This window comes from Sander vitreus, chromosome 7, assembly GCF_031162955.1.
Source record: "Sander vitreus isolate 19-12246 chromosome 7, sanVit1, whole genome shotgun sequence".
NCBI classification, from domain to species: Eukaryota; Metazoa; Chordata; class Actinopteri; order Perciformes; family Percidae; genus Sander; species Sander vitreus.
Genome location: NC_135861.1, coordinates 16,173,296 through 16,198,402, shown reverse-complemented (window position 1 = coordinate 16,198,402; position 25,107 = coordinate 16,173,296). Strand labels below are relative to the sequence as shown.

General features: G+C 40.9%; 1 protein-coding gene across 1 annotated transcript; it reads left to right on the top strand.

Moving 5' to 3' along the window:
- The first annotated feature begins 51 nt into the window (after window positions 1–51).
- idh3g (isocitrate dehydrogenase (NAD(+)) 3 non-catalytic subunit gamma) lies at window positions 52–6,543 on the top strand. The gene is made up of 13 exons (XM_078254956.1): window positions 52–163; window positions 328–375; window positions 665–676; window positions 1,072–1,169; window positions 1,257–1,372; window positions 1,509–1,569; window positions 1,652–1,784; window positions 2,267–2,400; window positions 3,255–3,357; window positions 3,461–3,607; window positions 3,725–3,819; window positions 3,939–3,999; window positions 5,777–6,543. The coding sequence occupies exons 1-13, from the start codon at window positions 83–85 to the stop codon at window positions 5,876–5,878; spliced, it is 1,191 nt and encodes a 396-aa protein (XP_078111082.1). The 5' UTR covers window positions 52–82; the 3' UTR covers window positions 5,879–6,543.
- Window positions 6,544–25,107: the final 18,564 nt, after the last annotated feature.

The following is a 25,107-nucleotide window of genomic DNA, read 5'->3' as shown; positions in this document are numbered from 1 at the left end:
TGCATTGACAAAACCCATTATAATTATCGCGTGAGCACAATGCGTCATCTTCGTTCATGCGACCAGTGCGTTAAGAATCAAGATGGCTGCTCACAGTGCTGTGCTTTCGATGTCCAAAATAATTAATCCTTTCTGGGGTGGACGCCTTGGAAATACGGTTAAAGTAAGATAAGACACGTCGCTGTGGTCGCATTGGTTGTAAACGTTGTCGTTGTGTGGCTCCAAACTAAAGTCGATTATTTAATCTAAACACAAGGTCATACTAGCATACAGTTGAATAAGCATGCTAGCAATCTTATTGCACATCTCTCTTTTTTTGTATTTCAGGTATTTGGAACAACTCTGACAAGTCACAGGAATAAGACCTTGCGTAGTGTGAGTGAATCAGATTGTCTCTGTGGGTTTCAATCTTCGAATGAGGAGACGTGATTTTGTCCATTTGTATATAATGGTAATGTTACAAGCAATGCCCTAGAATCACGGCTAAGGTACTCATTAAAGCATTTATTTCCAAGCTGTATGGAGTGGTTTAGAACTGTTTTTTCACCTTCTTGGGGGAGGAGAGGTTATAATGCCTCTGTACTCACTACTACCTGGATTCTTATGTGGCTATCAAAATAACTCTTGTCCTTCTGCTTTCCTTGCTGTCCGTCTTCAACAACAGGGAAACAACATTGTAAGTAGCTGACTCTGATGTGGTTTACTCATAGACTGTATAACAAACAAGACCGAACATTACCCTTTCATACTAGAGCTGCGTGATGTAGGAATAAAGGATCTAATGTCACCATTGGTGTACATCACAGTATCGTTAAATTCATCATGGAATATCACAAGTCAAACAAATAACGGCTCTCTCTGGCTTAGTAGTTCCATCGTAATTTCAGTTTAATAAAAACATTTTTTCTAAATTTACAATATTATTATTTATTATATCACATGTTAACACACTAGTAACAACTTATAGGCTTATGTATAAGTGAATTGTAGTTGGGTTAAAATGTGCAAAACCACCAGTGTTGTACTTTAAGTTCAATGCAGTTAATAACATATGAAATGTCAATGTTACAGCCCCCTCCTGCAAAGTATGGAGGCAGACACACTGTGACCCTCATACCTGGAGATGGAATCGGTCCAGAGCTGCTCAATCATGTCAAAGAGGTTTTCAGGTTGGTAAGACTTAAACTAAAACCTGTTCAAAGTGTTGACCATAGGCCAGTGAGGATTGCCTCACCATGTGGTTTGTACTCCTGTAGGTTCAGCTGTGTCCCGGTGGACTTTGAGGTGGTGCATGTCAACTCTGCTTTGGAGAGTGAGGATGATATCAACAATGCCATCACTGCCATTCGCCGTAATGGAGTTGCCCTCAAAGGCAAGCAGACCCCCTTTGTTTCTGTGTCACAAGCAGAGCATGAAAATAGAGCACAGCTGTGAGAAGCATGTCGTTTTGTAATAAGACCTTGACCAAGTGTGACACTAACTGTGACTTTTTGTAATTATTCTGATAGGTAACATAGAAACCAACCACACCATGGCGCCATCTGTCAAATCCAGAAATAATCTCCTGCGGTAAGCGTTTTAATGAACTATTCAGTTGATATAGGCTCTTTTGTCAGATGGTTAACATTCCTTTCATAATTTGGTCCAACAGCACAAGCTTAGACCTGTATGCCAATGTGATGCACTGCCAGTCGCTCCCTGGTGTCCAGACTCGCCACAAGAACATTGACATCATGATCATCAGGGAGAACACAGAGGGAGAGTACAGCAGTCTAGAGCATGAGGTAAGACAGAACAGAAACAATCAATTCTACTGTCTGCTGAAACATACATATACTCCCTCCTTCAAAGACCTCTTTCCTCTCTGTGTCTGTCTTTCTCTCCCACCTTCTTCTCGTCCTTTTGAAATGGGAGTGAGCTGCCACCCATAACACTATTAAAAGTATAGCATTCTTTTATGAAGGGGAAAACATTGATCTGATATACTTGATTAGTATTGGTGCAGATCATGACCTTAAACGGACTGATATTGGCCAGACATGACAGATCCACATTAAATACTTAATTGCCAACTTTATTAAACTTTTAGAACGATATACAATTTACGCCATCCTTAAATTAATGTTGTTGCCTGATGAAGGATCTGAGTCAGTTCTACACAGTTACACAAGCTGCTTCACAAATAAATGAGAACAATGTTACTACATTAATAACAGCACCAACTACTTGAACATTAGCTATCATTCTTCTCCCTGTCTTCTTTTAGAGTGTATCAGGGGTAGTGGAGTGCCTCAAGATCATCACCAGGAACAATTCCCTCAGGATCGCTGATTATGCCTTCCGACTGGCCAGGGAGAAAGGTCGTAGTAGGGTCACTGCTGTACACAAGGCTAACATCATGTGAGTTACTCTGAGACAAATCAGATTATGACAAATCATATCTTGCCGGAACTGTCTGGTCACCTGACTCTTACATAATATTGTGAGTTTCTTAGTGCTGAAAAAAGTCCACTTCTAAATAGATCTAGTAACTACTCTCCCCCAAAACCGTTTTTTCCAATTGCATTCGCACTGGCCAAGTGGCCATAGGGACTATAGGAGGGGTAAGGGAGTGATGCAAGCACGGCAACGGTCTTTATAGCGTTAAAATCAGAAAACAAATACACCAAAAAAAGTATGAACTAAATCCGTCAACGGCAAAATAAAAGTCTCTTATTTACGAGAGCGGTCTGAGAGACCTCCAGCTTACCTTGGGGTCTCTGAGCATGACTCACCGAGCTAGCGGCCGGGGCAGGCGCCTGCTGGCTGTCGCCTCACTTCATGGAGCTTCTCAACTCAAGTTGTTGCAAATTGTCAATTCAACATAAATTTTCGCAAGACTACCTATTCTAAATCTAAACAGTTAATTTCTCGCCTAAAACGTTGTCAGAAGTGAAATTAGTGATGAATAAGATGGCGAAAATTGTTAAAATTGTCCCGTTTTGTCTGTACCGGAAACCCGACCCTCGTTGACCTAGGTTCATATGCTGAAAAGACCTGAAAAGATCCTGCCCTGAAGCAGGAGCTGAAATAGTTACAGGAACTGCGGCCAGCGGGACTTAAAAATCCCCAAATTGGTCCAGTTGGAACCATACAGTCTATGGTCGGAACACGAGACAAATATAGGGTTCTAGGAATTTTGTGTTCTAAGAACTGCAAAAATCCCTCCGGTCGGAAAGCGGCTAATGTTGAGTTTGGCCTTTCTGCCCCAACAGGAAGCTCGGCGATGGCTTGTTCTTGCAGTGTTGCAGAGAAGTGGCCTCTGGTTACCCAGACATCACATTTGACAGCATGATTGTGGACAACACCACCATGCAGGTGATAGAAGATTAAATGACACACCTCTGAGTTTTGGAAAAGTTTCTCAATGTTGATATATCTAAATTATTCACTAACCACTTTGTTCGGTCTGTGTTTTTAGCTGGTGTCCAAGCCACAGCAGTTTGATGTGATGGTGATGCCCAATCTGTATGGGAACGTGGTGAGCAACGTGTGTGCAGGCCTGGTGGGAGGGCCTGGCCTCGTGCCCGGGGCTAACTATGGCCGTGACTATGCTGTCTTTGAGACGGTGAGTGTTTGGCAGTTCATGCTGTCCACTCTGTTTTATAGAATGAAAAGTACATGAATCTGTCTTGATCATTCAGGATTCCGAATTTTTTTTGGTCTAATTATCCGGTTCTCTCAGGCTACAAGGAACACAGGGAAGAGTATTGCTGGCAGGAACATTGCTAACCCTACTGCCATGCTGCTAGCCGGCTGCATGATGCTGGACCACCTTAGGTAAGCTTTTCCAGATAAAATACTTTCAGTACATACCTTCCTGTTGTTTCATCTGAGTTCTAATGCTGTCACTGTGGTACTCCAGTAAATAAATAATGTTTTCTTCTGTATGTCTCCAGGCTTTACGACTACGCGAGTATGATCCGAAATGCAATCCTCACCACCATGAATGAAACCAGGGTAAGTCTTCCTTCACTGACAGGCTTCTCCCCTTACCTGTTTGCGCAGCATTCCGGCTGTGCCGTGGTTCTGTTCCGTCGTCCGCCATGCGTCATACCACACCGGGAGCGTCTCAGAAGCGGAGTATTTTTGCCTGCCCAACTCGCAGGTTTCATTGTTTAGGTCATTTTACCTGGATATTTGTGCTTCTACCATCAAAGTTAGTAGTCTATAGGGCTGTTGGAACGAATTCCGAAATTCGAATACTATTCGAATGCTAAAATTACTATTCGAATATTGCTTTTTTATGAATTTTTTAAAATGTTTTATATGCAATCTTGCCTTTCTCGTCGCCTTGGCCTACACGCATGTGGAAATTAAATGCTTTTGTTTAGTCTGATGAACAATAAAGTTTTTGAATCCTCTCACAATCGTACATGTTCCCTTAATACATCCACGCGGTATCATCATCACAATACTATCAAAAATGGCGGAACGTTACACCCTGATAAGCTAGGCGATCTGTCCGAAGAATTACTTTTTTTCTGCCTCTCTCCTCATCACGGGGCTTACCAGCTGTCTGCCAGGCGATAACGGACAAACTGACACGGTTCAAATGTAAAGATATGAGACCGATCAACATCCCGCAGGGGTCTGGATTTAAATATTTTATTTACGAGCTTGAGCCAAGGTACATTAAAGTTGACAAATTAAAGTTATTCATTTTGTCCCGCTGTTTTATTGTTAATAAGAAAGCGCTCACCTGTTTTCAAAAGTTTTTGTAATGTTAGTAGTCCCTCTAGTGGACAGAATGTGTAACAACAACCACATGCTGATAGTTGCATTGGCGATCCATAATGCTGTGTAATATCGTAAATATTAATAACAGGATGAATTTGAGCATTTATATTCGAATATTATTTGAATATTTAAATAAAATAACAAATGGAATTCTAATAGTATTATAGAGGAAGATTGACAGCCCTAGTAGTCTACATAGTTAAATGGTTTCTTCCATTTAGTCCAGTTATGAACGACATGGATCAAAGATTTGGGGCTGTGTTTTAGTTGTTAAAATAGTGAAGTGATATATACGATTTGGAAGTTTCCACATGGTGTTTATTTTGAAAATTGACCGGATGCTCTAGCCCTTTCACTCCCTGCCCGGCCTGTTGATCGCCCTGCGGTTCCGTCAAAATAGACCTGGCGGGGCGGAGAGACGCTGCTGGGACGTACTGCGTCGTGGCTGGTGGAATCACAAGTCTTGAGTGGGTGTGATTGCTGGTGGTGGCCACCTAACACGCCGGAACACAGCGTAGACGTGCCTGGGGGAGTGGAATCTTAGGTTAACAGGCCATTGTTGTGTGTCAGAGGCTTAGAGTCCCTGGTGGCAGGTCTGGCATGTTTCTTCGTGGGCATCACATAACATTCACATAAAGCAGCATCGTGCCCTGTCAATTTCACAAAGCTCTTATGAAATGCTACACTGTACAGTATCTGACTTTACATTGTGTGGCAGTAACATTAATTACTGTCTTTGAGCTCATAAAAACCTGATCTGCTTATCATCCAAGGTAGACTGCTTGTTGCTTTGGCAGGATTTAAAAAAAATATGTGATATGTATTTATTTTCGCCGAGTGGGAAACGGTTTTATTAAGTGCATACATACACTTAATAAAATATATAAAGCAATCATACAAATAAAATAAGACTTGACATTTTCTGGAATTTGGTGCTTTTTAACTTAAATACATTTTGAGCCCTGTTTGTGAGCACCCGGTTTTGTTTTTTTTGCAGTTGCACACAGCTGATATCGGGGGTCAGGGCACCACGTCAGAGGTGGTCCAGTCCATCATGAGGAACATCCAGAGTAAAGGGCCTCTCACAACTGACCTCTAAACACACACATTCATCAGAGGTGTGAGTTTGAACATGCTTTCCATACATGTCAGTTTCCATGGCATCAGGTCTTATCACTGACATCAGACCGGTTCCTTTTTTTCTTTTCTTCTAGTTGATGCAGCTTACTAATCACTGTACAAACAGCCTTTTATCCACACCGGTGTGTTTCACATATAAATGATGACCTTCATGAGACAGATTTAAAACCGTTTACTTTGGATCAAATTCCAGATGATAAATACATGATAAATCCTACTGTAAGGCTATTTTCTGATTTCATCAGGTTCATTCAGTTGGAAATAGGCTAAGTGTTTTTAGAAATTGTTATGAATGTCAATGAGGATCATTATTTATTTTCCAAATTATGACTATGTTACAGCCTTGTCACTCAGCCAAAATGTGCTATGTTCATTTAATGCCTTGCCTTTTTTGTCATACTGTAACTACAATATCAAGTTGGCTGTTATATAATGTACTGTTCTGTGTTGTTCCGTGTTCTGTGTGTTTACATCAGATCAACTGTACTATAAAAATGGTGATGTAGCTATTTCATATATACTGTAAAAGAGGAGGTGTACATCAAGTAGTTGTCTATCATATATGTGAGCGGGTATATATACTGTACAACACAAATATTATCAATAAAGTAATAATCTACCTTATCTTTTTACACGGAGGTTTGAATATGAAACATCCTTCAAATGAGTTTGTACACGTGTTTCTATTATTTTGTGCACCCCATTTATATCGATGAGTGTAGGCTATATAACAGAAACACCTCTGTATAATGCAATACAGTTCAACAGCAGCACAAACTACATCCTTCAAAATGATCATACAGTTGAATCAACACCTCTCTAAAACAGTTTCAACAAAAACATTATAAGCTTCATAAAGATCAGATTTATTGCAGACTGTTGTATTAGGCCGCATTAGTTTTAGCCAGGTGTGCCTAATAATAAACTGGTAGCTGAGTGTATAAAGCCTTCATAAAACAAGACCTTTTTATCTTGATTCTTTGCCTCTGCTTCAGAGAAAGAAGCTCTATTCTGTCCTCCTGCTGGGGATAAAGTTTATTTTTCTCCAAATAAGTTAAAGCTCACTGATCCTTCTGTTTGTTTTACAATTTCACGCTCCATCAACATCTTGCTTGCAACATTGGATGACAAGTTGCTGTTTTACGTTTCATCACTAGGTGGCAACAACGCTTTTTAGAGTTGCCACTACACTGTAACTTGGAGCAAATGCGTGTGTGCTGTTGCATACACTGTCAGACAAGGACAAAATGCAGAATATATGACTCTTTATGTGTGCATGTTATTACTGCACTGACAGTAGTGTGTAAAAGCTGCAGGGAAACTTGGGATGCAAGAATCTCTGGCAGGCAGATTGTTCCACATAATTCGGAACATAATTCTTGGTCTTTTCATTTGATTTCTAGGAATCATCAGGCTGTTGGAAGGCAAACGTGAAGGATTTTGGATTTGCTCTTTGTTAAAAATTATCCTCATTTAGCATTAAACCAAACCATTTATTATACTTTCACCTGGTAAAACCAAACCATCCATTATTTTTTCATCTGTTTTTTTAAAAATACTCTGACCACACAATCATATAAGGAAAAACTGCCTCTGAGCCAGCAGCTGCAGGAGGAGGAGTAGATAGATGTTATCGTGGTATATTATGACTATACAGTGACCTTCTGCTCACATATATTGTACAATTATTCCTAGCTGGCCTCTCTTTCTCCGATGCGGTCACAGTGACACATCCCATTGTAATGGCACTGGCCAATTTATCATGTGTCTAATTCTGTGGGAAAGTTACAAACTGTTTTTTTCTGTTAGAGTATTTGCACGTTGAGCGAAGAAATCCTTCTTGATGAGGCTCCTTTTCTTTAGATATAGTTGTCAACAATCAATCACAATCTTACAGTGAGTAGTGTGTGAAATGTGCAGGAAATTACTACGTGTGTACTTTGGCCTCTGCCAGTTGGCTGTGTTTAACTGTTTTACTCCCTCTCCATTTAGGTCAGTTATTCACTCTACAGATATTTAGAATCAATCAATTTTTGTTTAACTTTGTGTTTCCCACCCTGGGCCAGCTTTTCTCATCATCTTCTTCCACTCACTGTTTACCTCACTGTACCTCAGTCACATCACTTCTCATCAATATACATAGAGCTACACACACACTCTCCCCTGTCAGCCCACTCTTCTCGGTCTCCCCCTCCCTCCCGAGCTGCTGCGTCCCATCTAACCCTCCACTGGAGCCGGGCCATGAGGCTGATGGTCAGACGTTTGTGGAGAGAGTGAGATGTCTCAACAAAATCACAGACCACTTGAACCTCTACTGACCACCATTCAGTCCTTGTTAGTGTTGCAAAGGGTCGGTAACTTTCAATATAAAAATCACTGGCCTACAATGTAATAGTGAACTTATTTGGGGGGGGAAATACACATAAAAAGCGATACTAGGTCTTCTGGCACATTTTAGTGAAAAGTATGCCCAGGCTCAGGAGGCAGAGCGGTCATCACAAATCAGAAGGTCAGCTGTTTGATCCCTAACCCTTGCATTCTACATGTCAAGTGTCCTTGAGCAAGATACTGAACCCAAAATTTGTATGAGTGTGCATGTTTATCGCTCGTGATGAGCAGGTGGCACCTTGCATGGTTCTGCCACAAGTGTATGAATGTGTGTGTGAGTGGGTGAATGCTGGCTTTGAGTGGTCGATGAGAAGCGCTATATAAGTGCAGTCCATTTACCATTTCATTGAATTTAACAATGCACTGAATTCAGCAGTGCACTCTTCAATCACATGTACAGACAGTTTTCCAGCATCCCATCAAATAGGATTTCAGTAAAACTACAACACTCTGCACGCACCCCTCACATGTACAGCTCACACTACTGCCAACACTACTGCACTGTCTGAGCCAAAGGAGTACATGCTTTAATGTAAGTTTCCCATGGAAGATTTCCACCTTGAATATTCCCGAAATTCTGCAACCCTAGTCCTTGTATAAACCTGTGAAGGGGTCCAACCTTCTGTGCAGTTTTTGCTGCAAGAGCTTGGGTTGGTTCACCCAACTTAAAAAAACAACAAATCTCACTTACCCCCCAGTGTTATTGAGCTATCCAGATAGTTTTGGTTTTAAATGCCCAGTTTTGTGATGCCATACTGATACTGAGTTCTATGGTATTTCGTTTATGGTGCTGACAGCATTGAAAAATCACATTTGGAAAATTCAACGCCACCTTTTCTTTCCAGAAGCAGTGTCCCTGATACTCTGGATAATCCACATAGTTTGAAATAGTTCCTATGAAAACTGTTAACAGCATGTTGGGGTTATGGTAAATGGGGATGCAAAAGGCATTGCTATTAAATTATTTAAATGTTGGTATATTAATTGTTTCACCTCTATTGTATTGGGGTGGAAGCTGACACAGACAGATATCTGAAAGCGTTGCAGCACAAATTAAACCAAAACTATCTGCATGTCAAAATACCACAAGATGTATGTGAGAGTGTTTTTTTTTTTATGGTTTTGTAAAATGTTCCACAAATGTCCCTCCCTGCTGGCTTCTAGACTATAGTGAAGGAACATGCTTGACTGACCAGGTTGATAAAGAAGGAATTCTGTGACATTATTTCATGTAATTTCCCCTAGTTATCCACTGTCACCCAAACCAAATCTAGACATTTCTTATATCATGTACACTCATACAGGTGTGTTTTATCTTTCCAGCTCTTACTAAACTTGCGGTTCTTTTTTTTCTCTGCTCCTTCACCTGCACCTCCTTCCTTTCCATCTCGTGTGTCTTTTTGAAACACCATGTTTAATATTTTTTTATCCGCCTTTCTAAAATAAATGCTTATTTGAAAGGTTGAGTCAAACCACAAGACATAACATAACACTGATATTAAAACATGGTTTTATTTATGACCACAATCCTTGCTCCAGATTATTTCCACAGTCCTCCTCCTCTAATTCTTTCTCTCTCTCTCTGTCACGCTTTCACACACACACACACACACACACACACACACTAGTCCAGCGTAACTCAAGATCCAAAGGGTAATTTCCACTTCATATGAACATGCCCCCTCTTCTCATGTTGATCAGCTCTGCTACGCTAGGAAGTGCATTGCAGGTGATCATAATTAATCAACTTGCCTCTGATCAGGCTCTGTGGAGCACAGCTGCATCCAGTCAGCCAGCTCTGCTCTGTTAATGGAGCTTTTTTTCCCCCACAGCTATGGCTTAGCTACATTAAGCTACGTCAGCGGCCAGCAATTCTCTATTATTTGGGACCTGGCTGTGTGTGTTTTGGGCTCTCTCTCTCTGTCCTCCTGGCTTTCTCTTTACAGGGCTGACAATGTCTTCCTTGGCAGTGAAAGCCCCAATCAGAAAAGAATTATGAACGGATAGTTGAGAGAAATTAGTGGTGGTGTTTGCTTGGCAGAAATTAATGTAGAAAGATGGTCAAGGCGGTGGCATGCAGATAACTAAAGAGGAGAGAGTGCAGAGTTGGCTGGAGAATAAGGTGGAGAGCCAAATTGAGGGTGGGGAGGATGGTGAGGTTTTAGTTGGGAGTGGAAGGAAGAAGAGTGATACTGTATATAGCAGATATAGTTTGATAACCAGGGAGTTCACTGAGCAGTTAGCTGTTGAAACACTTCATCACCACCTTATCTTTCAAAATAAAATAAAGCATCTGACTCCTGCCTGCCTCGTTATCAGGAGCTTAACACCAGAGGGCTACCACCTAGTGAGAGCATAAGGTGCATATAATTGCAGCTTTGCTAAAAGTGAAGTGATACTTAATTGATCCCTATAAGAACACTTTTATTTTTTTTCCATTTTCTGTTTTGGTTGCTTAACTTTTCCTATTTGTGGGTTGATTGCTAGTTTACCTGCAGAGCATGTATCCAGTCAACTGATGGGGTTTCACTACCATGGATAAGGACACTCCAAGGAGCATGTGCAGGCTAACATGGTGCTTGAACCGGGGTCATGCAGTTAGACTTTCTTTCTTACTTGACTAACTTGGTCACCGTGCTATCACTCTAAGATCAAAATACATACAAGGGGTCTCCACTCTGACCTTAAAAACTGTTCCTTATTTGAAAAGAAACACGCCTGCTTGTTTTATGTGACTCCAGCACTAATTTTGCACCTTGTAAAAGAAATTTGTGAGTCCGTAGTGCTTTCTATTTTTTCCCCAGGGGAGGAAATCTGAGGCTTCGGGCATAGCCGTGTGTATGTGCATACCGGTGTGGAGGCTATGCATGCATACACATCTGCATATGCTTTTACTGGAGCCATGATCTTAGCTTCAGGGAGATAAACTGATTCCACCTGTGCTACATGAGCAAGCCCTTTCCATGGCCCTGCCCTGGTATTCTGCCCTGTCAGAGGTCCAGTGTGGACCTGGCACTGAAAAGCCTCTTGGCAAAGTTAGAGTGACAGGAGTCTGTGAGCTATTTCTGTTTGGTTTTATGTTTATTATAAATTAGTCGGTTTGTGTTGCCTGCTGGGTGTTCTGGGATATGTTGTCTCTCATCAGAGAGAAAAAGCAAGGGTCCCTGCAGCACTTTGGCCAGATGTATACTGGAGAGGAAGAAAGGAAGGGAGGAGAGGTAAAAGCAGTGATTGATTGGCTATTGATGGGCATTCTTCCATGCTTGTCAATATTTCCCTTGTTCTTTCTCTCTTTTTTTCAATCTCTCTTGCCCTTTCTCTCTTTCAATCTTTCTATCTCTAATGCTATTAAATGTTTTACCGTCTGTGCCTTTCCTGTGAGTTCAGGTGTCACTGCCAGAGTTACATTACATCAAGGCGAGTATGCTGCGCTCATGACAACCTGCATTACACTGCCCTGATGTCATCACAACTCTGCTCCCCTGAAATTTGAGCGTCTTGGCACTCTGACAACTCAGCAACCCCCCACTTTCCAGCTCTGTGTTCAGTGTGTTGTCTTGGTTGCCAAAACAAAGCATATTTTACAGCGACACTCATGTAGTTTAATTTACTACATCTTTTTAGTCTTATCCACGACCATTGATTCAGCTCTGTGCGCTTTGTGAACATTCATCTCCTCTCCCACCTGCTGCATACTAAAATACATGTTCAATTCCTCTAAAACTCTCAAATTGAGAAATGGGACATTTAAATGTTGTGCTTTCTTCCAAATCCTTCCTACTGAACTATTGTCTATGTTAAGTACAACTATCTACTTGACATATTAGTCATATACAATCCTGAGCAGTTTCTCTTGTGTCCCTTCTTTCTGTCTCACATAATCTGGCACTATTTCCTGATTTCTGTCTAATTCGACCCCCTCCCTTGTTTTGAATGTCTGCAGTGCTCTCCCCACTCTCCTCGGGTGAAGCATTTCTAAAGAGTTTTGATGAAAACAGATTTCTGCAAATCCACCAGAAAACTCAACTTTGATTATATATCTCCATTCACTGTGACAGCTCAACAGGATTCTTGTCTGTGCTGCTCTTCATAAATGCTGTCTGGTTCCTGAATGAAATTTGAAGTCTGGGCCGGGGGGGTGGGGTGAAATACCATTGTTCTAACAAAACCTGAAGTGGGTTTCTGAGGTTCTGTGGCAGTCAGACTGTGCTCATGTTAAGTCACAATTGTATTGAATATGTGCTAATGAAAGAAGTGAGTATGCTGACTTTCCACTGTCAGAGGATTGAATTTGTAGCATGCTCGATCCTGGTGACCCTACTGGGAGGCTGCAGACTGAGAGCATAGTGTGATTTTAACTAGCGGCAGGAACATACCAGGCCTCAAGGCAGGCTAATCAGTGATATACACTACTGGTCAAAAGTTTGGGGTCACTTAGAAATGTCCATTCCACTCCATTCCAGACAGAATACCAGCTGAGATCAGTTGCATTGTTTTTTTAATCAGGGCAGCAGTTTTCAGATTACATTATGTGCTTACATAATTGCAAAAGGGTTCTCGACTGTTGCAAGAAATGCTTGAAATTCCATGCTTTTTGGTCTAAACGTCATACCCAAATTAAAAGTGGTACAGCTCCCATATACTTTGACACTCAGGGATGTGCCTGGTATCATTGGAAAGGAAACACTCTCAAGTTTTTGTTACAAGTGTCAGGGTGATTCTAGGCCTTACTGACACAGAGTTACAGAGGCTAGAATGGAGGGTTTTTATTTCCGTCCAAGTCATACATCTGTAAAATGATTAGAATACACTGCTGTAAACACATCTGACAGGTGACGGACAACACAGGGCATTAGCCACATGTCTCTACAGAAAAAGTCTAGAAGCCAAAAGACTCAAAACTGGATTTTATATGATTTCTCTTCTACAGATATGTCTATATGCGTTTTTTTATTTCCATTTGAAAAGTGCAAAGAAAAAAGCCAAAAAACTACAAAATACAACACTTCTCAAATACACAAACACACCCACATCAATCACCTTTCCAATGATACCAGGCACACCCCAGAGTGTCAGAGTATATGGGAGCTGTACCACTTTTAATTTGGGTATGATGTTTTTAGACCAAAAAGCATGGATTTCAAGCGTTTCTTCAGCCACAAAAGTCGAGAACCCTTTTGCAATTATGTGCTTACATAATTAATCTATTAATAATTAATTAATCTGAAAACTGCTGCCCTGATTAAAAAAACAATGCAACTGATCTCAGCTGGTATTCTGTCTGGAATGGAGTGGAATGGAAATTTCTAAGTGACCCCAAACTTTTGACCGGTAGTGTACCTGATGAGACCCGGTGCAAAGCCACCTAAGACGAGGCCGATATAAAAACACAGTGTAGCGATGCCCTACCTTCAATCTCCTCTTCTATCACTCGCCATCTTTGAATAGTCGACCAATCAGTCCATGTCTTTGGGTAAATCCAGAGGGAATGAAGCAATAAGCCTTCTCAACTTTTTTTTTGTTGTATTTCCAACCTTTCTCTTGCTTTGAAGGAACAGCTGGGAGAATCATGAAAGAGGAATGAGGATGGAACAACGGGCGCAGGCTAGTTTTATGACTTGCAATATGTTGCTCTTGTAGTTTGTATGTGCCTTATAAACTGATAAACAGACTGGCCTTTGAAACATTTGACTTTCAACAGTCGTATCCTCAAGTTGTTATTGGCTCTGAGGAGAAAAGTTCTGCACTTATACTATTTTTTTTTCTCACATTCTTTCACTGCTGCTGACCTAAAGTGTCTTTCAGCAACCCCTCAAGTGCACATACCTACATGGCCCCTTCCGTTTACCCACTTCAAAGCTCCTCCACCATCCTTATCCATGGCTTCCTATCATTCAATTCCCTAATAATTCCCTTAGAAAAAGAACACACAGAGCCCAGGTGAATATATGTGTGTCTATGTGTTGTAACATATGGCTTCATTTTTCACATTTTGCTATGATCTCATGATGTTATTTTCAAGCAATTATTGTATGTTGCACTTAAAAGCGCTAGTGTTAACCGTTTAGTCTTCACACAGGATAAGAACTAATCTATTTAGCTATATCTCCGCTCCTGCACTAACTTTAGCCGTGCACACTTTGTCTACATGGTAATTACTGTGTAATGTTCTGGCTCATTTCAGCTAACTGCAGGCCAACCAACATTTCTTCTACACTCTCCTTGTGTGTCAACACTAAAATATCAGTCATTAAATGATTACACAAAATCGTGGAAAGAATCCCCTAAAGGTGTTTTTAAGATTTTGGTTAAGGAGAGGCAGTGGGGAGTGTGGGGTGAGTCAGGGAGGGAGAGGGAGTCTGGACAATCAAAAAGCCAAAGCTCTGATGCCTTTCGTTCCCTGTCAACTACGTACATCACCGGCTGTTGTGTCGTAACAATAACAACTCTGTCTTGGCTTATTCACTTTACTTTATTCCAACCAACATGAACAGGTAGTGTGCCAACAAACATGTGTCTATCTCGCCACGACTTCTTCTTCTCCCTTATACTATATTTACTTTTTCTACTCTAAACTGGATTTATTGTGCACAGCGCCACCCAGCGCTAAGGTTGAAACACCACATATCCCCCTTAATAAGAAAACACAAATAGCACTAAGTAATGTATGTCTAGGCTAGTCTCCGGCTTGTACTGGATGTCATAATTAAATGCTAGCAATCTAGAAGACCACCTGGCTACTCGCATCCCTGCTCTGCCCTGGCCTTTAGAAGAAAGTAGCGTGGTCAGAGGGCTGTGGTCCGTCCGGAGCGTGAAATGTCTCCCCCATAAGTAGGTTCTCCACTTCTCTGACGCCCACACACACACCAAAGCCTCCTTTTCTACAGTAGAGTAATTTCTTTCGGCTTGGGTGAGTGTGCGTGATGCAAATGCCACAGTTCTCTCTGAGCCATCGTGATGCATCTGAGTAAGGACCGCACCCAGACCATAATCAGATGCATCCGTTGTGACCACAGTGGGCAGGTCTGGGTTAAACAGGGAGAGTGCAGGGCTATTTACTATAAGTTCTTTTACAGTCTCAAAGCTCCGTTGAGTCTCAGGCGTCCATGTGAATGTCTCAGCTCCGCGGAGAAGAGCTCCTAGGGGCTCGACAACAGCTGCATAATCAGGTATGAATTTTGAATACCACGATGTCAGCCACAGGAATGACCTCAGTTTGGGCAGGTCTGTAGGTGGAGGTGCTTGAGAGACAGCAGTCACATGTGAGGCGCCAGGTTGTAGTCCCTTTTCTGAGACTGTATGCCCCACGAAAGACAGTTCTGTTTGCCGGAAGTTGCATTTTGAGAGATTCAACTTAAGTCCAGCCTTTTCAATGCACCGGAGCACAGCCGTCAGACTTTCATCATGTTCCTGAGGTGTCGCGCCAGAGACTATGATGTCTTCAAGGTAGCATTGGACCCCTGATAGGCCCTTGAGGATAGATGACATCATTCGCTGGAAGCAGCTCGGTCCCGATGCCAGTCCAAACGGCACCCTCTTAAAGCGGAACAGGCCATCGTGGGTGATGAATGTAGTGAATGGTATCGGCGGCACCCCGACATTTTGTAGAAAAGGTGTAGGCTGACTCAGGTTCAAAGTCGACATAGTCGTCGCCAATATGTTATGTCGTAACAATAACAACTCTGTCTTGGCTTATTCACTTTACTTTATTCCAACCAACATAAACAGGTAGTGTGCCAGCATACATGTGTCTATCTCGCCACGACTTCTTCTTCTTCTTCTTCTTCTCCCTTATACTATATTTACTTCTTCTACTCTGAACTGGATTTATTGTGCACAGCGCCGCCCAGCACTAAGGTTGAAACACCACACCGGCTCATTTTTCATGGAAATGTGATACAGAAATTAGCCCTAATCCCTGCTCTGTTCCACTGGACAACTCACAGAAGACACACAAAGACTACAATCTAAATATAACTCTTTCTGTCTTTCTTTATACCCTTGTTCACACCCATTCACTGTTATACTATACACTACCATAAAAAGTTAATCAAGACCTTTTGCTTTTACTTTAACTTCACGCTCTTCCTCAGGATGTCTTCAATCTTGAGAAAATGTTTATACACCAATGACAAATGACAAGGTTTGTATTCATAACTATGGAATTATTCAGGCTAATTATCTGCATGATGGCTAAGTGATCCTATGAGCCTGGCTGGGTTGTTTACGTTGCTCTCTATATGACCTATTGTACTCAGGACATCTGCTGAAAAGTTAGGAAGAACAGGGCCCTCCTGTTTACTTTGTAGTGAGAGCCTTACCTCAGTGCCTAATACAGCAATGTATATATTCTCCCTTAATATTCTTCAGTTTGTGAAAGGCGTAACGTGGCATTCTTCAAAGAGATGGCATTTGCTGTGTCACAGGACTCTGTGTCCATCACAGCATGAAGGAAGTGGGAGAGAGAACAGCTAGTCCAGTCAGTCACCGAAACGTGTCATCCATCCCATTTGGCCGGTTGATGCAGCACCATTACTGCGATGTCACAGCCTTGTCATCATAAAGACAGGAGCCCAGACTAAGAAGTAACAGATGGAAAAAGAGACAGAGCTTGTGCTGCCATGTTGCTCAGCAGGACACAAAACAGTTTGATTCAACATCCCAAACTTCTAAGTCAAAGTGACACCTCTGTCCAAGGAGAGGAGTAGAAAACTGGTATATCAAGATCTTTTTATGGCCTGAATGGACAAAGTGTTGCCGGGTTTCCACAGCTGGCTCAGTCTCATATCCATGGGAACTGTAGGGTCACGCAACTTGAGAAACACTGGCATAAACACGGTCACACTATGGCATATACTTCATATTGGCACCATCAGACTATTTATTTTTAATTATCTGCTGGCAGTTGATCATGATTTCGCTATGCTTAGCACAAACACAATTACCATACATGTGTGTCTAGACATGGTCTAACAATGTTACTGAATCAGATTAGCACCCTTGGTCAGGCTGACACCCTGCGCCCAATCAGGTGTTAAGACTCATTTTACTCATGAGACGGCTTCATTAAACAAACAGTAGGTGTGACACAAGACTTCATGTACTGTACACATAAATGCAGAAACGCCTCCACGAGTGAGTAGGGCCCTCTGCGAAGGGCACTAACCTGACACCTCACAAACACACTATGGCGACTGACACACTTAATGTTTCATTGTAACAGGAGATGAACACCATCTTCCTGAACACCCTCTTTTATGTTTGTTTGTGCATGTCATTGTGTGTGTGTGTGTGTGTGTGTGTGTGTGTGTGTGTGTGTGTGTGTGTGTGTGTGTGTGTGTGCCCTCCTCCTTTTTAATCACCCTCATCACTTTGACATTTCCTGCTTGCTATCATATCACAGGTTTTCCACCACATAACTAAACAGATTCCTCCTCATGGCGAAAACAAAACGTAGACACATTTTCTCCTATGATCTCTGTATTCTGTTTGGCTCTTTCCATCCTCTTTTTCATCCTTCTATCCCAAGACAATCTTCTCCCCCATTCCTCACCCTCTTTGCTAGTTGAATAATCACAACCAGCCTGATTTAATCAGCTCCTTAGCAGCTTTAAAACTCAGGAAACACATTATATCTGCACTCACAACTCAAAGCAATTGTTCCCACATTATTTAAACCGTGCTTCAAAGCAGAGCAGAGCGTGTCTGCCGGTGAGGGGGCGTTTCCTGATAACACCCTTGTATAAATACATATGTCTAATTAAATAGATTGATTATAAAAAATTGCATTGAAGTGGTCAGTGCAGTTCAGAAAAACATGGATTAAGCAAACAAACAAGCCTTTTTATTTTGGACATATTTTCCAATAATTTGGAATATTGGGAATATTTTATAAATACAGCTGAGTAGCCTAATTGTGGCATTATTGTTTGCAATTAACAATTACCTTTAATTTCCATTAAGCACATCACATTTGGTTCATTCTCCTATGAGATATACCTCCACTGGTATCTTTCAGTCCAAAGCAGCATCTAGCCAAGCTCGGATTTACACTGCCTGCCAAATGGAGGAGGTTTGTAGGTTTACGCTATGATTAATCACAATGGTGGAATAACCAGGAGCAGGCCTTTTAATACATCCCCCCTCTTAGCATAGGCCAGATAATAATATAAAAAATTAATTATAGTGATAAAGATATGGGGAAGCCCAGTATTTGTAATGTGAAAACCCACTCAGTGACACACGCGCACACACACACACACACACACACACACACACACACACACACACACACACACACACACACACACAGATACGATCAATCAGACAAGGAACTACATTGACATGTAAACATACCACAAGAGGCTCTCTCTTTTCTCTCGTTCCCCACACAGAGAACTATTCACCCCTCTTCCCTACTCTCCCTCTTCCTTGCTCCCTCTCTCTTCCTGGCTCGCGCTCCGCTCTCTGCAGCCCCTGACACTGCACTCATTCAACCCCGATCTACCTTTTTCCACCTCCGCAGATAAATAAACGCCATCATCATAATCATCATTAGCACTATGACGTCAGCTCTCAATGCACGCAGGAGTACGTATGATAAGTAGGTATGTGGAAACATGCATGCTTTTCCGAGTGCATACATACACACAAACACACACAACAGTTCCTTTTCCACAGGGGAACACTGGTTTCTTGATATGACGTAAACAAATGCTCATTTTGACAGAAAGCACTGCACCTTTTAGGTGGCATGAGTGTGTGTTTATGTGTGTGGATTTACATTGCCTTAATACTGTTTACGTTGCTTTCATTTGCTTAAAACACTTGAGTGGAACGCTTGCTTTTCTCCGGCAAATAGCGGCAACTCATTTGGTGGTTATCTGCACTCCACTGCCATTCTTCTCCTCACACACACAAAATCTGTACTGCATTAAGACGTACAGGTACACATGGCCAGAGTAACCTGCTATAGGCAGCCTCACAGCAAAATTGAGCTAATGGGCTCCTTTTGACCTCCAACTCCTCCTACTCTGTACGTGCATTGTGTATATACCCTCTGTTTCGCCTGCATCAATCAAGTGCAGTGCACACTGTTGACTACACATGGCAGCTTGATAATATTTTGCCTGGAGCACCAGAAACCAACTATTACTCTTTTGCTGGACTACCACCTGACCCCAGGTTTGCTGTGTGTGTTGTGGTAATGTAATCAAAGACATAGTGAAAATAGAAATATGCACTATGTAAGCACAATATCAACTAAAAGGTCTTTAAAAAGATGCTGCAAGACAGAGATTGAATAAAACAATATAGACATGTATACATATACAGTACATGCAAAATATATACAAAGCAAAATACATGGGATATTTGTATTTTAGGAAAAATGAAATTCAATTATATTAGAGCACAATTTAGAAATTTGGGGAAATACCGTTATTCGTTAGATGAGAAGATTAATATATCTATCTAATATGAGAGTGGTATCAATGAGGTATACATCTTCTCATCTAACTCTCAGACAGTCAGGCAGAAAGTGAATAACCGTCTTTCCCAAAACTCTTCCTTTAAACAGACAAAATATTCCTTTAACAATAAACTATAAATACAATGAAACACAAACAAGATTATATGCATAACATTGCAGCATGACAGAATAAAAACACAACCCATGTCCATTGTGGCCACAATAATAACACAACACAGGACCAAACCAAGGGTTTTGGGGGCACTGAAAATGTCATTTTTACACATTCAGATGCACACACATACAGAGACACAGATCTAACTCGACCCATGAATGTGCACATGCATAGATAATGTACGAGATGCAATGCATCCTCTGCTGTGCACGCACACACACACACACACACACACACACGTGCGTGCACACACACACACACACACACACACACACACACACACACACACACACACACTCACTGTAGGTTGTGAGTCCAGATCCAGTGGGGGTGTTGGCTGACATTGAAAAAGTAGGGGAAATTCAGAGGGCAAAACCATCTTGACGCTGCCAGCTTATCCCAGAGACCCCCAAAGCGCACAGAGTGCTATTCACCACATCTGCATCTCCATCTGCATACTCGCTTCTCACACTCACGCTACTCTAAACAAACTTCCATCTGTATGGAAACATGCTCCACACTGCGCTGCTCACTCATGTACACGCTCCGTGTACACACCACCACACTGCCTCCCACAACTATCAAATTGTGCTTACAGTCTGTTTTCTCTGGACGATCACTTTCAAGGCAATGGGCACAATGCTACTGAACCGTGCACTTTATTCCACTATGACGTCACTGGTGTTCCCATTTCTTACTTTTTCTTCACTAGATAGTCCCACTCCTCCTTCTCTAATTTACCGTGATCTCTTCCTTTCCACTTAATCCCTCAAATTGCTTCTCCTCATGGTATCTGTTTTTCTTTTTCCAGGATGCAGATATCTACCATTCCATTGCCTTCTATCCATCTTTTATGCTTGAATTAGCGACTATCCTGTTTTTCCTGTTCCCAACCACTTTTCTCGCCACAGAGAAGATGCAGGAAAGAGGAGGATGGATGGAGAGATAATGTGTGCAGGGAGGAAAATACTCCCGCGGCTGAAAGCTTTCAAAGTTAGTTTCTGTTGCAGCCTCCCCTGATTGGCGGTTCAAATGGCACATCCTTAAACACAACTCTTATTAGCATCAAAACTAAAAGCATCTTCATGCTGTGTTAAAACCATTAAATCATTGTTCCCCTTCATTGTTTGTTTTCGCTGATTTTCTATTTTTGATTTGCTTTGTTGTTTATCCTGTCCTTATCTGATCCTTTTGTATGTTTGTTGTGCATACAGAAAATCCATCATTCTGAAAAAAAACAGACCATATAAACTAAGTGCAAACAAAGAAGAGAAGAAACAGATGATAAAGATGAGAGAAAGAAACAGGCTTAAATTCTTGACTGACAGCAACCCTGCAGAAAATACAGTATGTATCCCAGACCCTTCTGCAGGAGAGGCCAGTTCTCAGGACCCCTGTTTGCTACACATACTATAAATATTGATGCTGCATGTATGCTTTGAAATTTGAAATGTCTCGATCCATGTTTTTCCTAAATCCCAATGGCTACTGATTTTGGTGCAATATAGTCAATATTTAATTGTTTCTATTATTCACTAAAATACTGTACTACTGTAGTTTACCAAAGATTTGGATCATGTTCATACAGCATTGTTGGTGTAATTTATTTTCTCGTATCAATTCAACATCCATGTATGATCCATCTGTACCAGCAGGGGCCAGTGGATCAGATCTGTCTTCACAAGCTTCCATTAACATCCAGCTTGACATTGAGAGTCACAGGTCTGCCATTCTGCTTATTCGTCTATGTCTTCTACAGCTATTAGAATGACAAATCACACAGAGATAATAGCTGTATTCCTTTATGAAAAGTGGTTATGGCTATCATACTGTGACCATATGCAGAGCTTGCTATGATATATATGATGAATTAATTCACCTCGCTATGCTTAATGCTTTGAAATTTCATGAACAGATTATGTCATGGACAATCTGTCTTTTGAAATTAACATAAAGTAAACAAAACACATTAATTAATACTGTCTGCACTTTCCAACAGCAGGACTTTTGTTTACAGAGCACTTGTAGCTTGTAGCGCATGCCCTCTCTTAGACCACAAACACAGCTTTCACAGCTGTAGCTACTTCATAAAATTAAGTTTAGTATCATGCACAAATATTTGATTAACTCATAAAAATGGATTTGTACAACTTTTTTTTCCCTCATAGGCAGTAGAACTTCCCAAGACTTGTAAACAGACGTTGATGTGTAAAATTGTTGGAGTTCCTCTTTAAGGACATTACGCTGCACCTGCTAATGTTACACCTCTACAATACAACTTCTACATTCAATACAGGCCTGATACATACAGTGGAGCGTTCACCTAAATAACAAAAAGACATACATTTTCTTCACTTATTTCTAGTGATATTTAGCCATGCAAATAGTTTGAGATTTATTTGACCAGGTGTTTGAGATATCCATCCATTGACAATCAAAATTCCTTTAACTTTCATTGCACTGTGCTGGAGGCAGAGGAGAAGTAGATAGTTAAAACTACAAATAAAGCTGAAACTATGTGGGGTTTAGGTAAAGCAACCCTATAAGTGAAGTACTATTTTATCATGATATAGATACATTTATTTTTAACTTTTTAAGCTCTGTAGCTCTGTATAAGAGCCTTGACTTCAATGTCCAATATAAAAGTGGAATATGACAGGTTTGCAGTGGTGATTCATGCTTGTAGAATTTAGTGGAAAAGAGCTTGAAGAATAATAACAGTAATTGGGCCTTTGAGACAACAAAAAGTGCACTTTATTGGCAATGTATTCTCCCACAATATATTTTCTGGGTTATTGATTCACACAAGGTGAATCCCAAATTCTTCTTCTGTCTCTGTTATTCATGGTTTGGCTGACAGTTAATGATTCCTTCAGATGTTTCTTAACTTTTCAGAGCCAACTTTGTAAGACCAGGGGCCTGTTTCACATAACCAAGATAAGGGATTAAGCCGGGATTTCCCCGTTATCCTGGATGATTTAAGCCTTGACTCGGTTTCACAAAAGCGGAGGCACATAAATCACCATGGAGATTTATTCTGTGCAGCTAGCCTGCTCCTGACCAGGCTAACAGCCAGGATTTATTTAATCTTGGAGCCTTTTCTGATCACCCAGCATGGTTTTACCTTATTGTTATCAGCCTGGATTAAAATACAACAGGTACATATTGCTGTTCATTTAAGTACTGTTATTATTTAAAGTTGTGACCATTTTTTTATTTTTTATAATTATTCATGTGACAGTCATTGTTACTGTTATATTGCTGTATGAAGACTGCTGTTCATATTGTTGTTAGAAGTTTGATGAATATATTATGACAGTTGTTGAGATAAGTAGAAAAGGCTGATAAAATTTCAAATGTGTTTTAAATGAAGTCTGTTACTAAGGGCAATACATAAATGCTGTACATTTCTATAGCTGACCAATGCACCTTGAATTATTTGATTGTTGATTAATTTTTTTTAAATTCTTTAACAATAAGGATCATGTTTGTTCAGCTTCCATGTGCATTGTATTTGGCATTCTTAGCACCCAATTTGTGTTGTCCAGTAAACTGGGACCATAATTTGGGATGATTGTACAATTTTAAGAACATATCCTAATAGTACAATCCTCCCAAATTATAGTCTTAGTTTACTGGACCAGTAACTGTCTAGTGATGTAGGCTACTGTACATTCATGTAACAACAGGGAGAGGACACCCCAATGGTTTTTGACCTTGTATTTTGCTGGGGGGGAAATAACTGATGAATATACTCTGTTCCAATCATGTTTACAGTGTGCATGGGATTTATCACTTAATTATCTTTATAGTTTCTAGATTTTAGAGTCCAATTTCTTCAGTGTCTTTATTTTCTATGTCCATATATACAAGGGAGCAAGGCATATAATATGTAGAGAAGGAAACTCTTCCTCTATAAAAAATAAAAAATAAAAGAAACGCGAGAAAAAGCGTGGCAGATAATAGGCTAGCGGACAGACTGAATGATAGTCTAAAAATATACATTTATGAACTACTGCTCTTAACTGAAACCATTCATTGAGTCACTTGTCATATGCAAAAACGAACAGTTGTACACTTTGCATTAAAAGCGAGCAGTGGAAGTTAATATGACTTAGGTAATTTATATTTTAGCCCATGAGAGAGAGGGAGGAACAGAGTGAAAGAGATATTTACGCATCATATTCTAGCCTAGAAAATTGATCTTCATGGTAAATTTCCTGAGTAACATTATCTTCTGCTTACTTTTAAGGCAAAGAGTACAACTGTTAATTAGTGCAAATGATTAGTAGCCTAATCCTTGAATGGAATGATTATGACGGTTTCAATTCAGAGCAGTGGTCAGTTAATGTATGTATTTAGGCTACTTACGCGGTCGGTCGGTCCGTGATCGTTTGCTACGCTTTCTCTCGCTGTTTCATTACAGCGGACGTGTTTCTTTTCTTTTTATACAAATATGTGCTTCACGTCATCACGTACTTCCACAAGAAGCTGCTGCTCACTCTGTATAAAGTATGTACAATGCGTATTCTCCATTTTGGCATCAGTAAATCTGTGATCGACCTCGCGGTCTTTTGAGAAAAGCCGTGGACGCGCATGTGTCTGAATTACTTCAGCCTGGCTCGACCTAGTCGCTCCTCCTCAGCCTGGCTTGGCCTTCGTGAAACGCACCAAGCCAGGATGCACAGATTAGACTAGGTCAAGCCTCGCTTTATCAGTTATCCTGGATTTATATATTCTGCTTTTGTGAAACAGGCCGCTGGTGTTGTTCTGTGCTCTGTGCGCTTCTTAACCTAAGACATGGCCTAATTCAGACCATCCTACAGAAAGACAAATGTAATGCAGCACAATATATCGCAAATTTATCATTATCGCAAATGTTGATATCGAAGTATGCATATCGCAAAGACTGCTTGAACTGCAGTAAATGATCGCCTATTACATGTGCCATGCATTCACACTGCATGTAAAAATATTTGGCCAATCAGATGAAGCCCTACTGCTCTAGACGCTTATCTCCCATGTAGACGCTACTGACTGAGATGGTATTGGATTACTTGAGGTGTTAGCCAGCAAAGCAGAAAGACACTGTATATTTACTGTAAGTATTTGTTTAATTATCGCAAGTGATATCGTCATCGCAATATTCAACAAT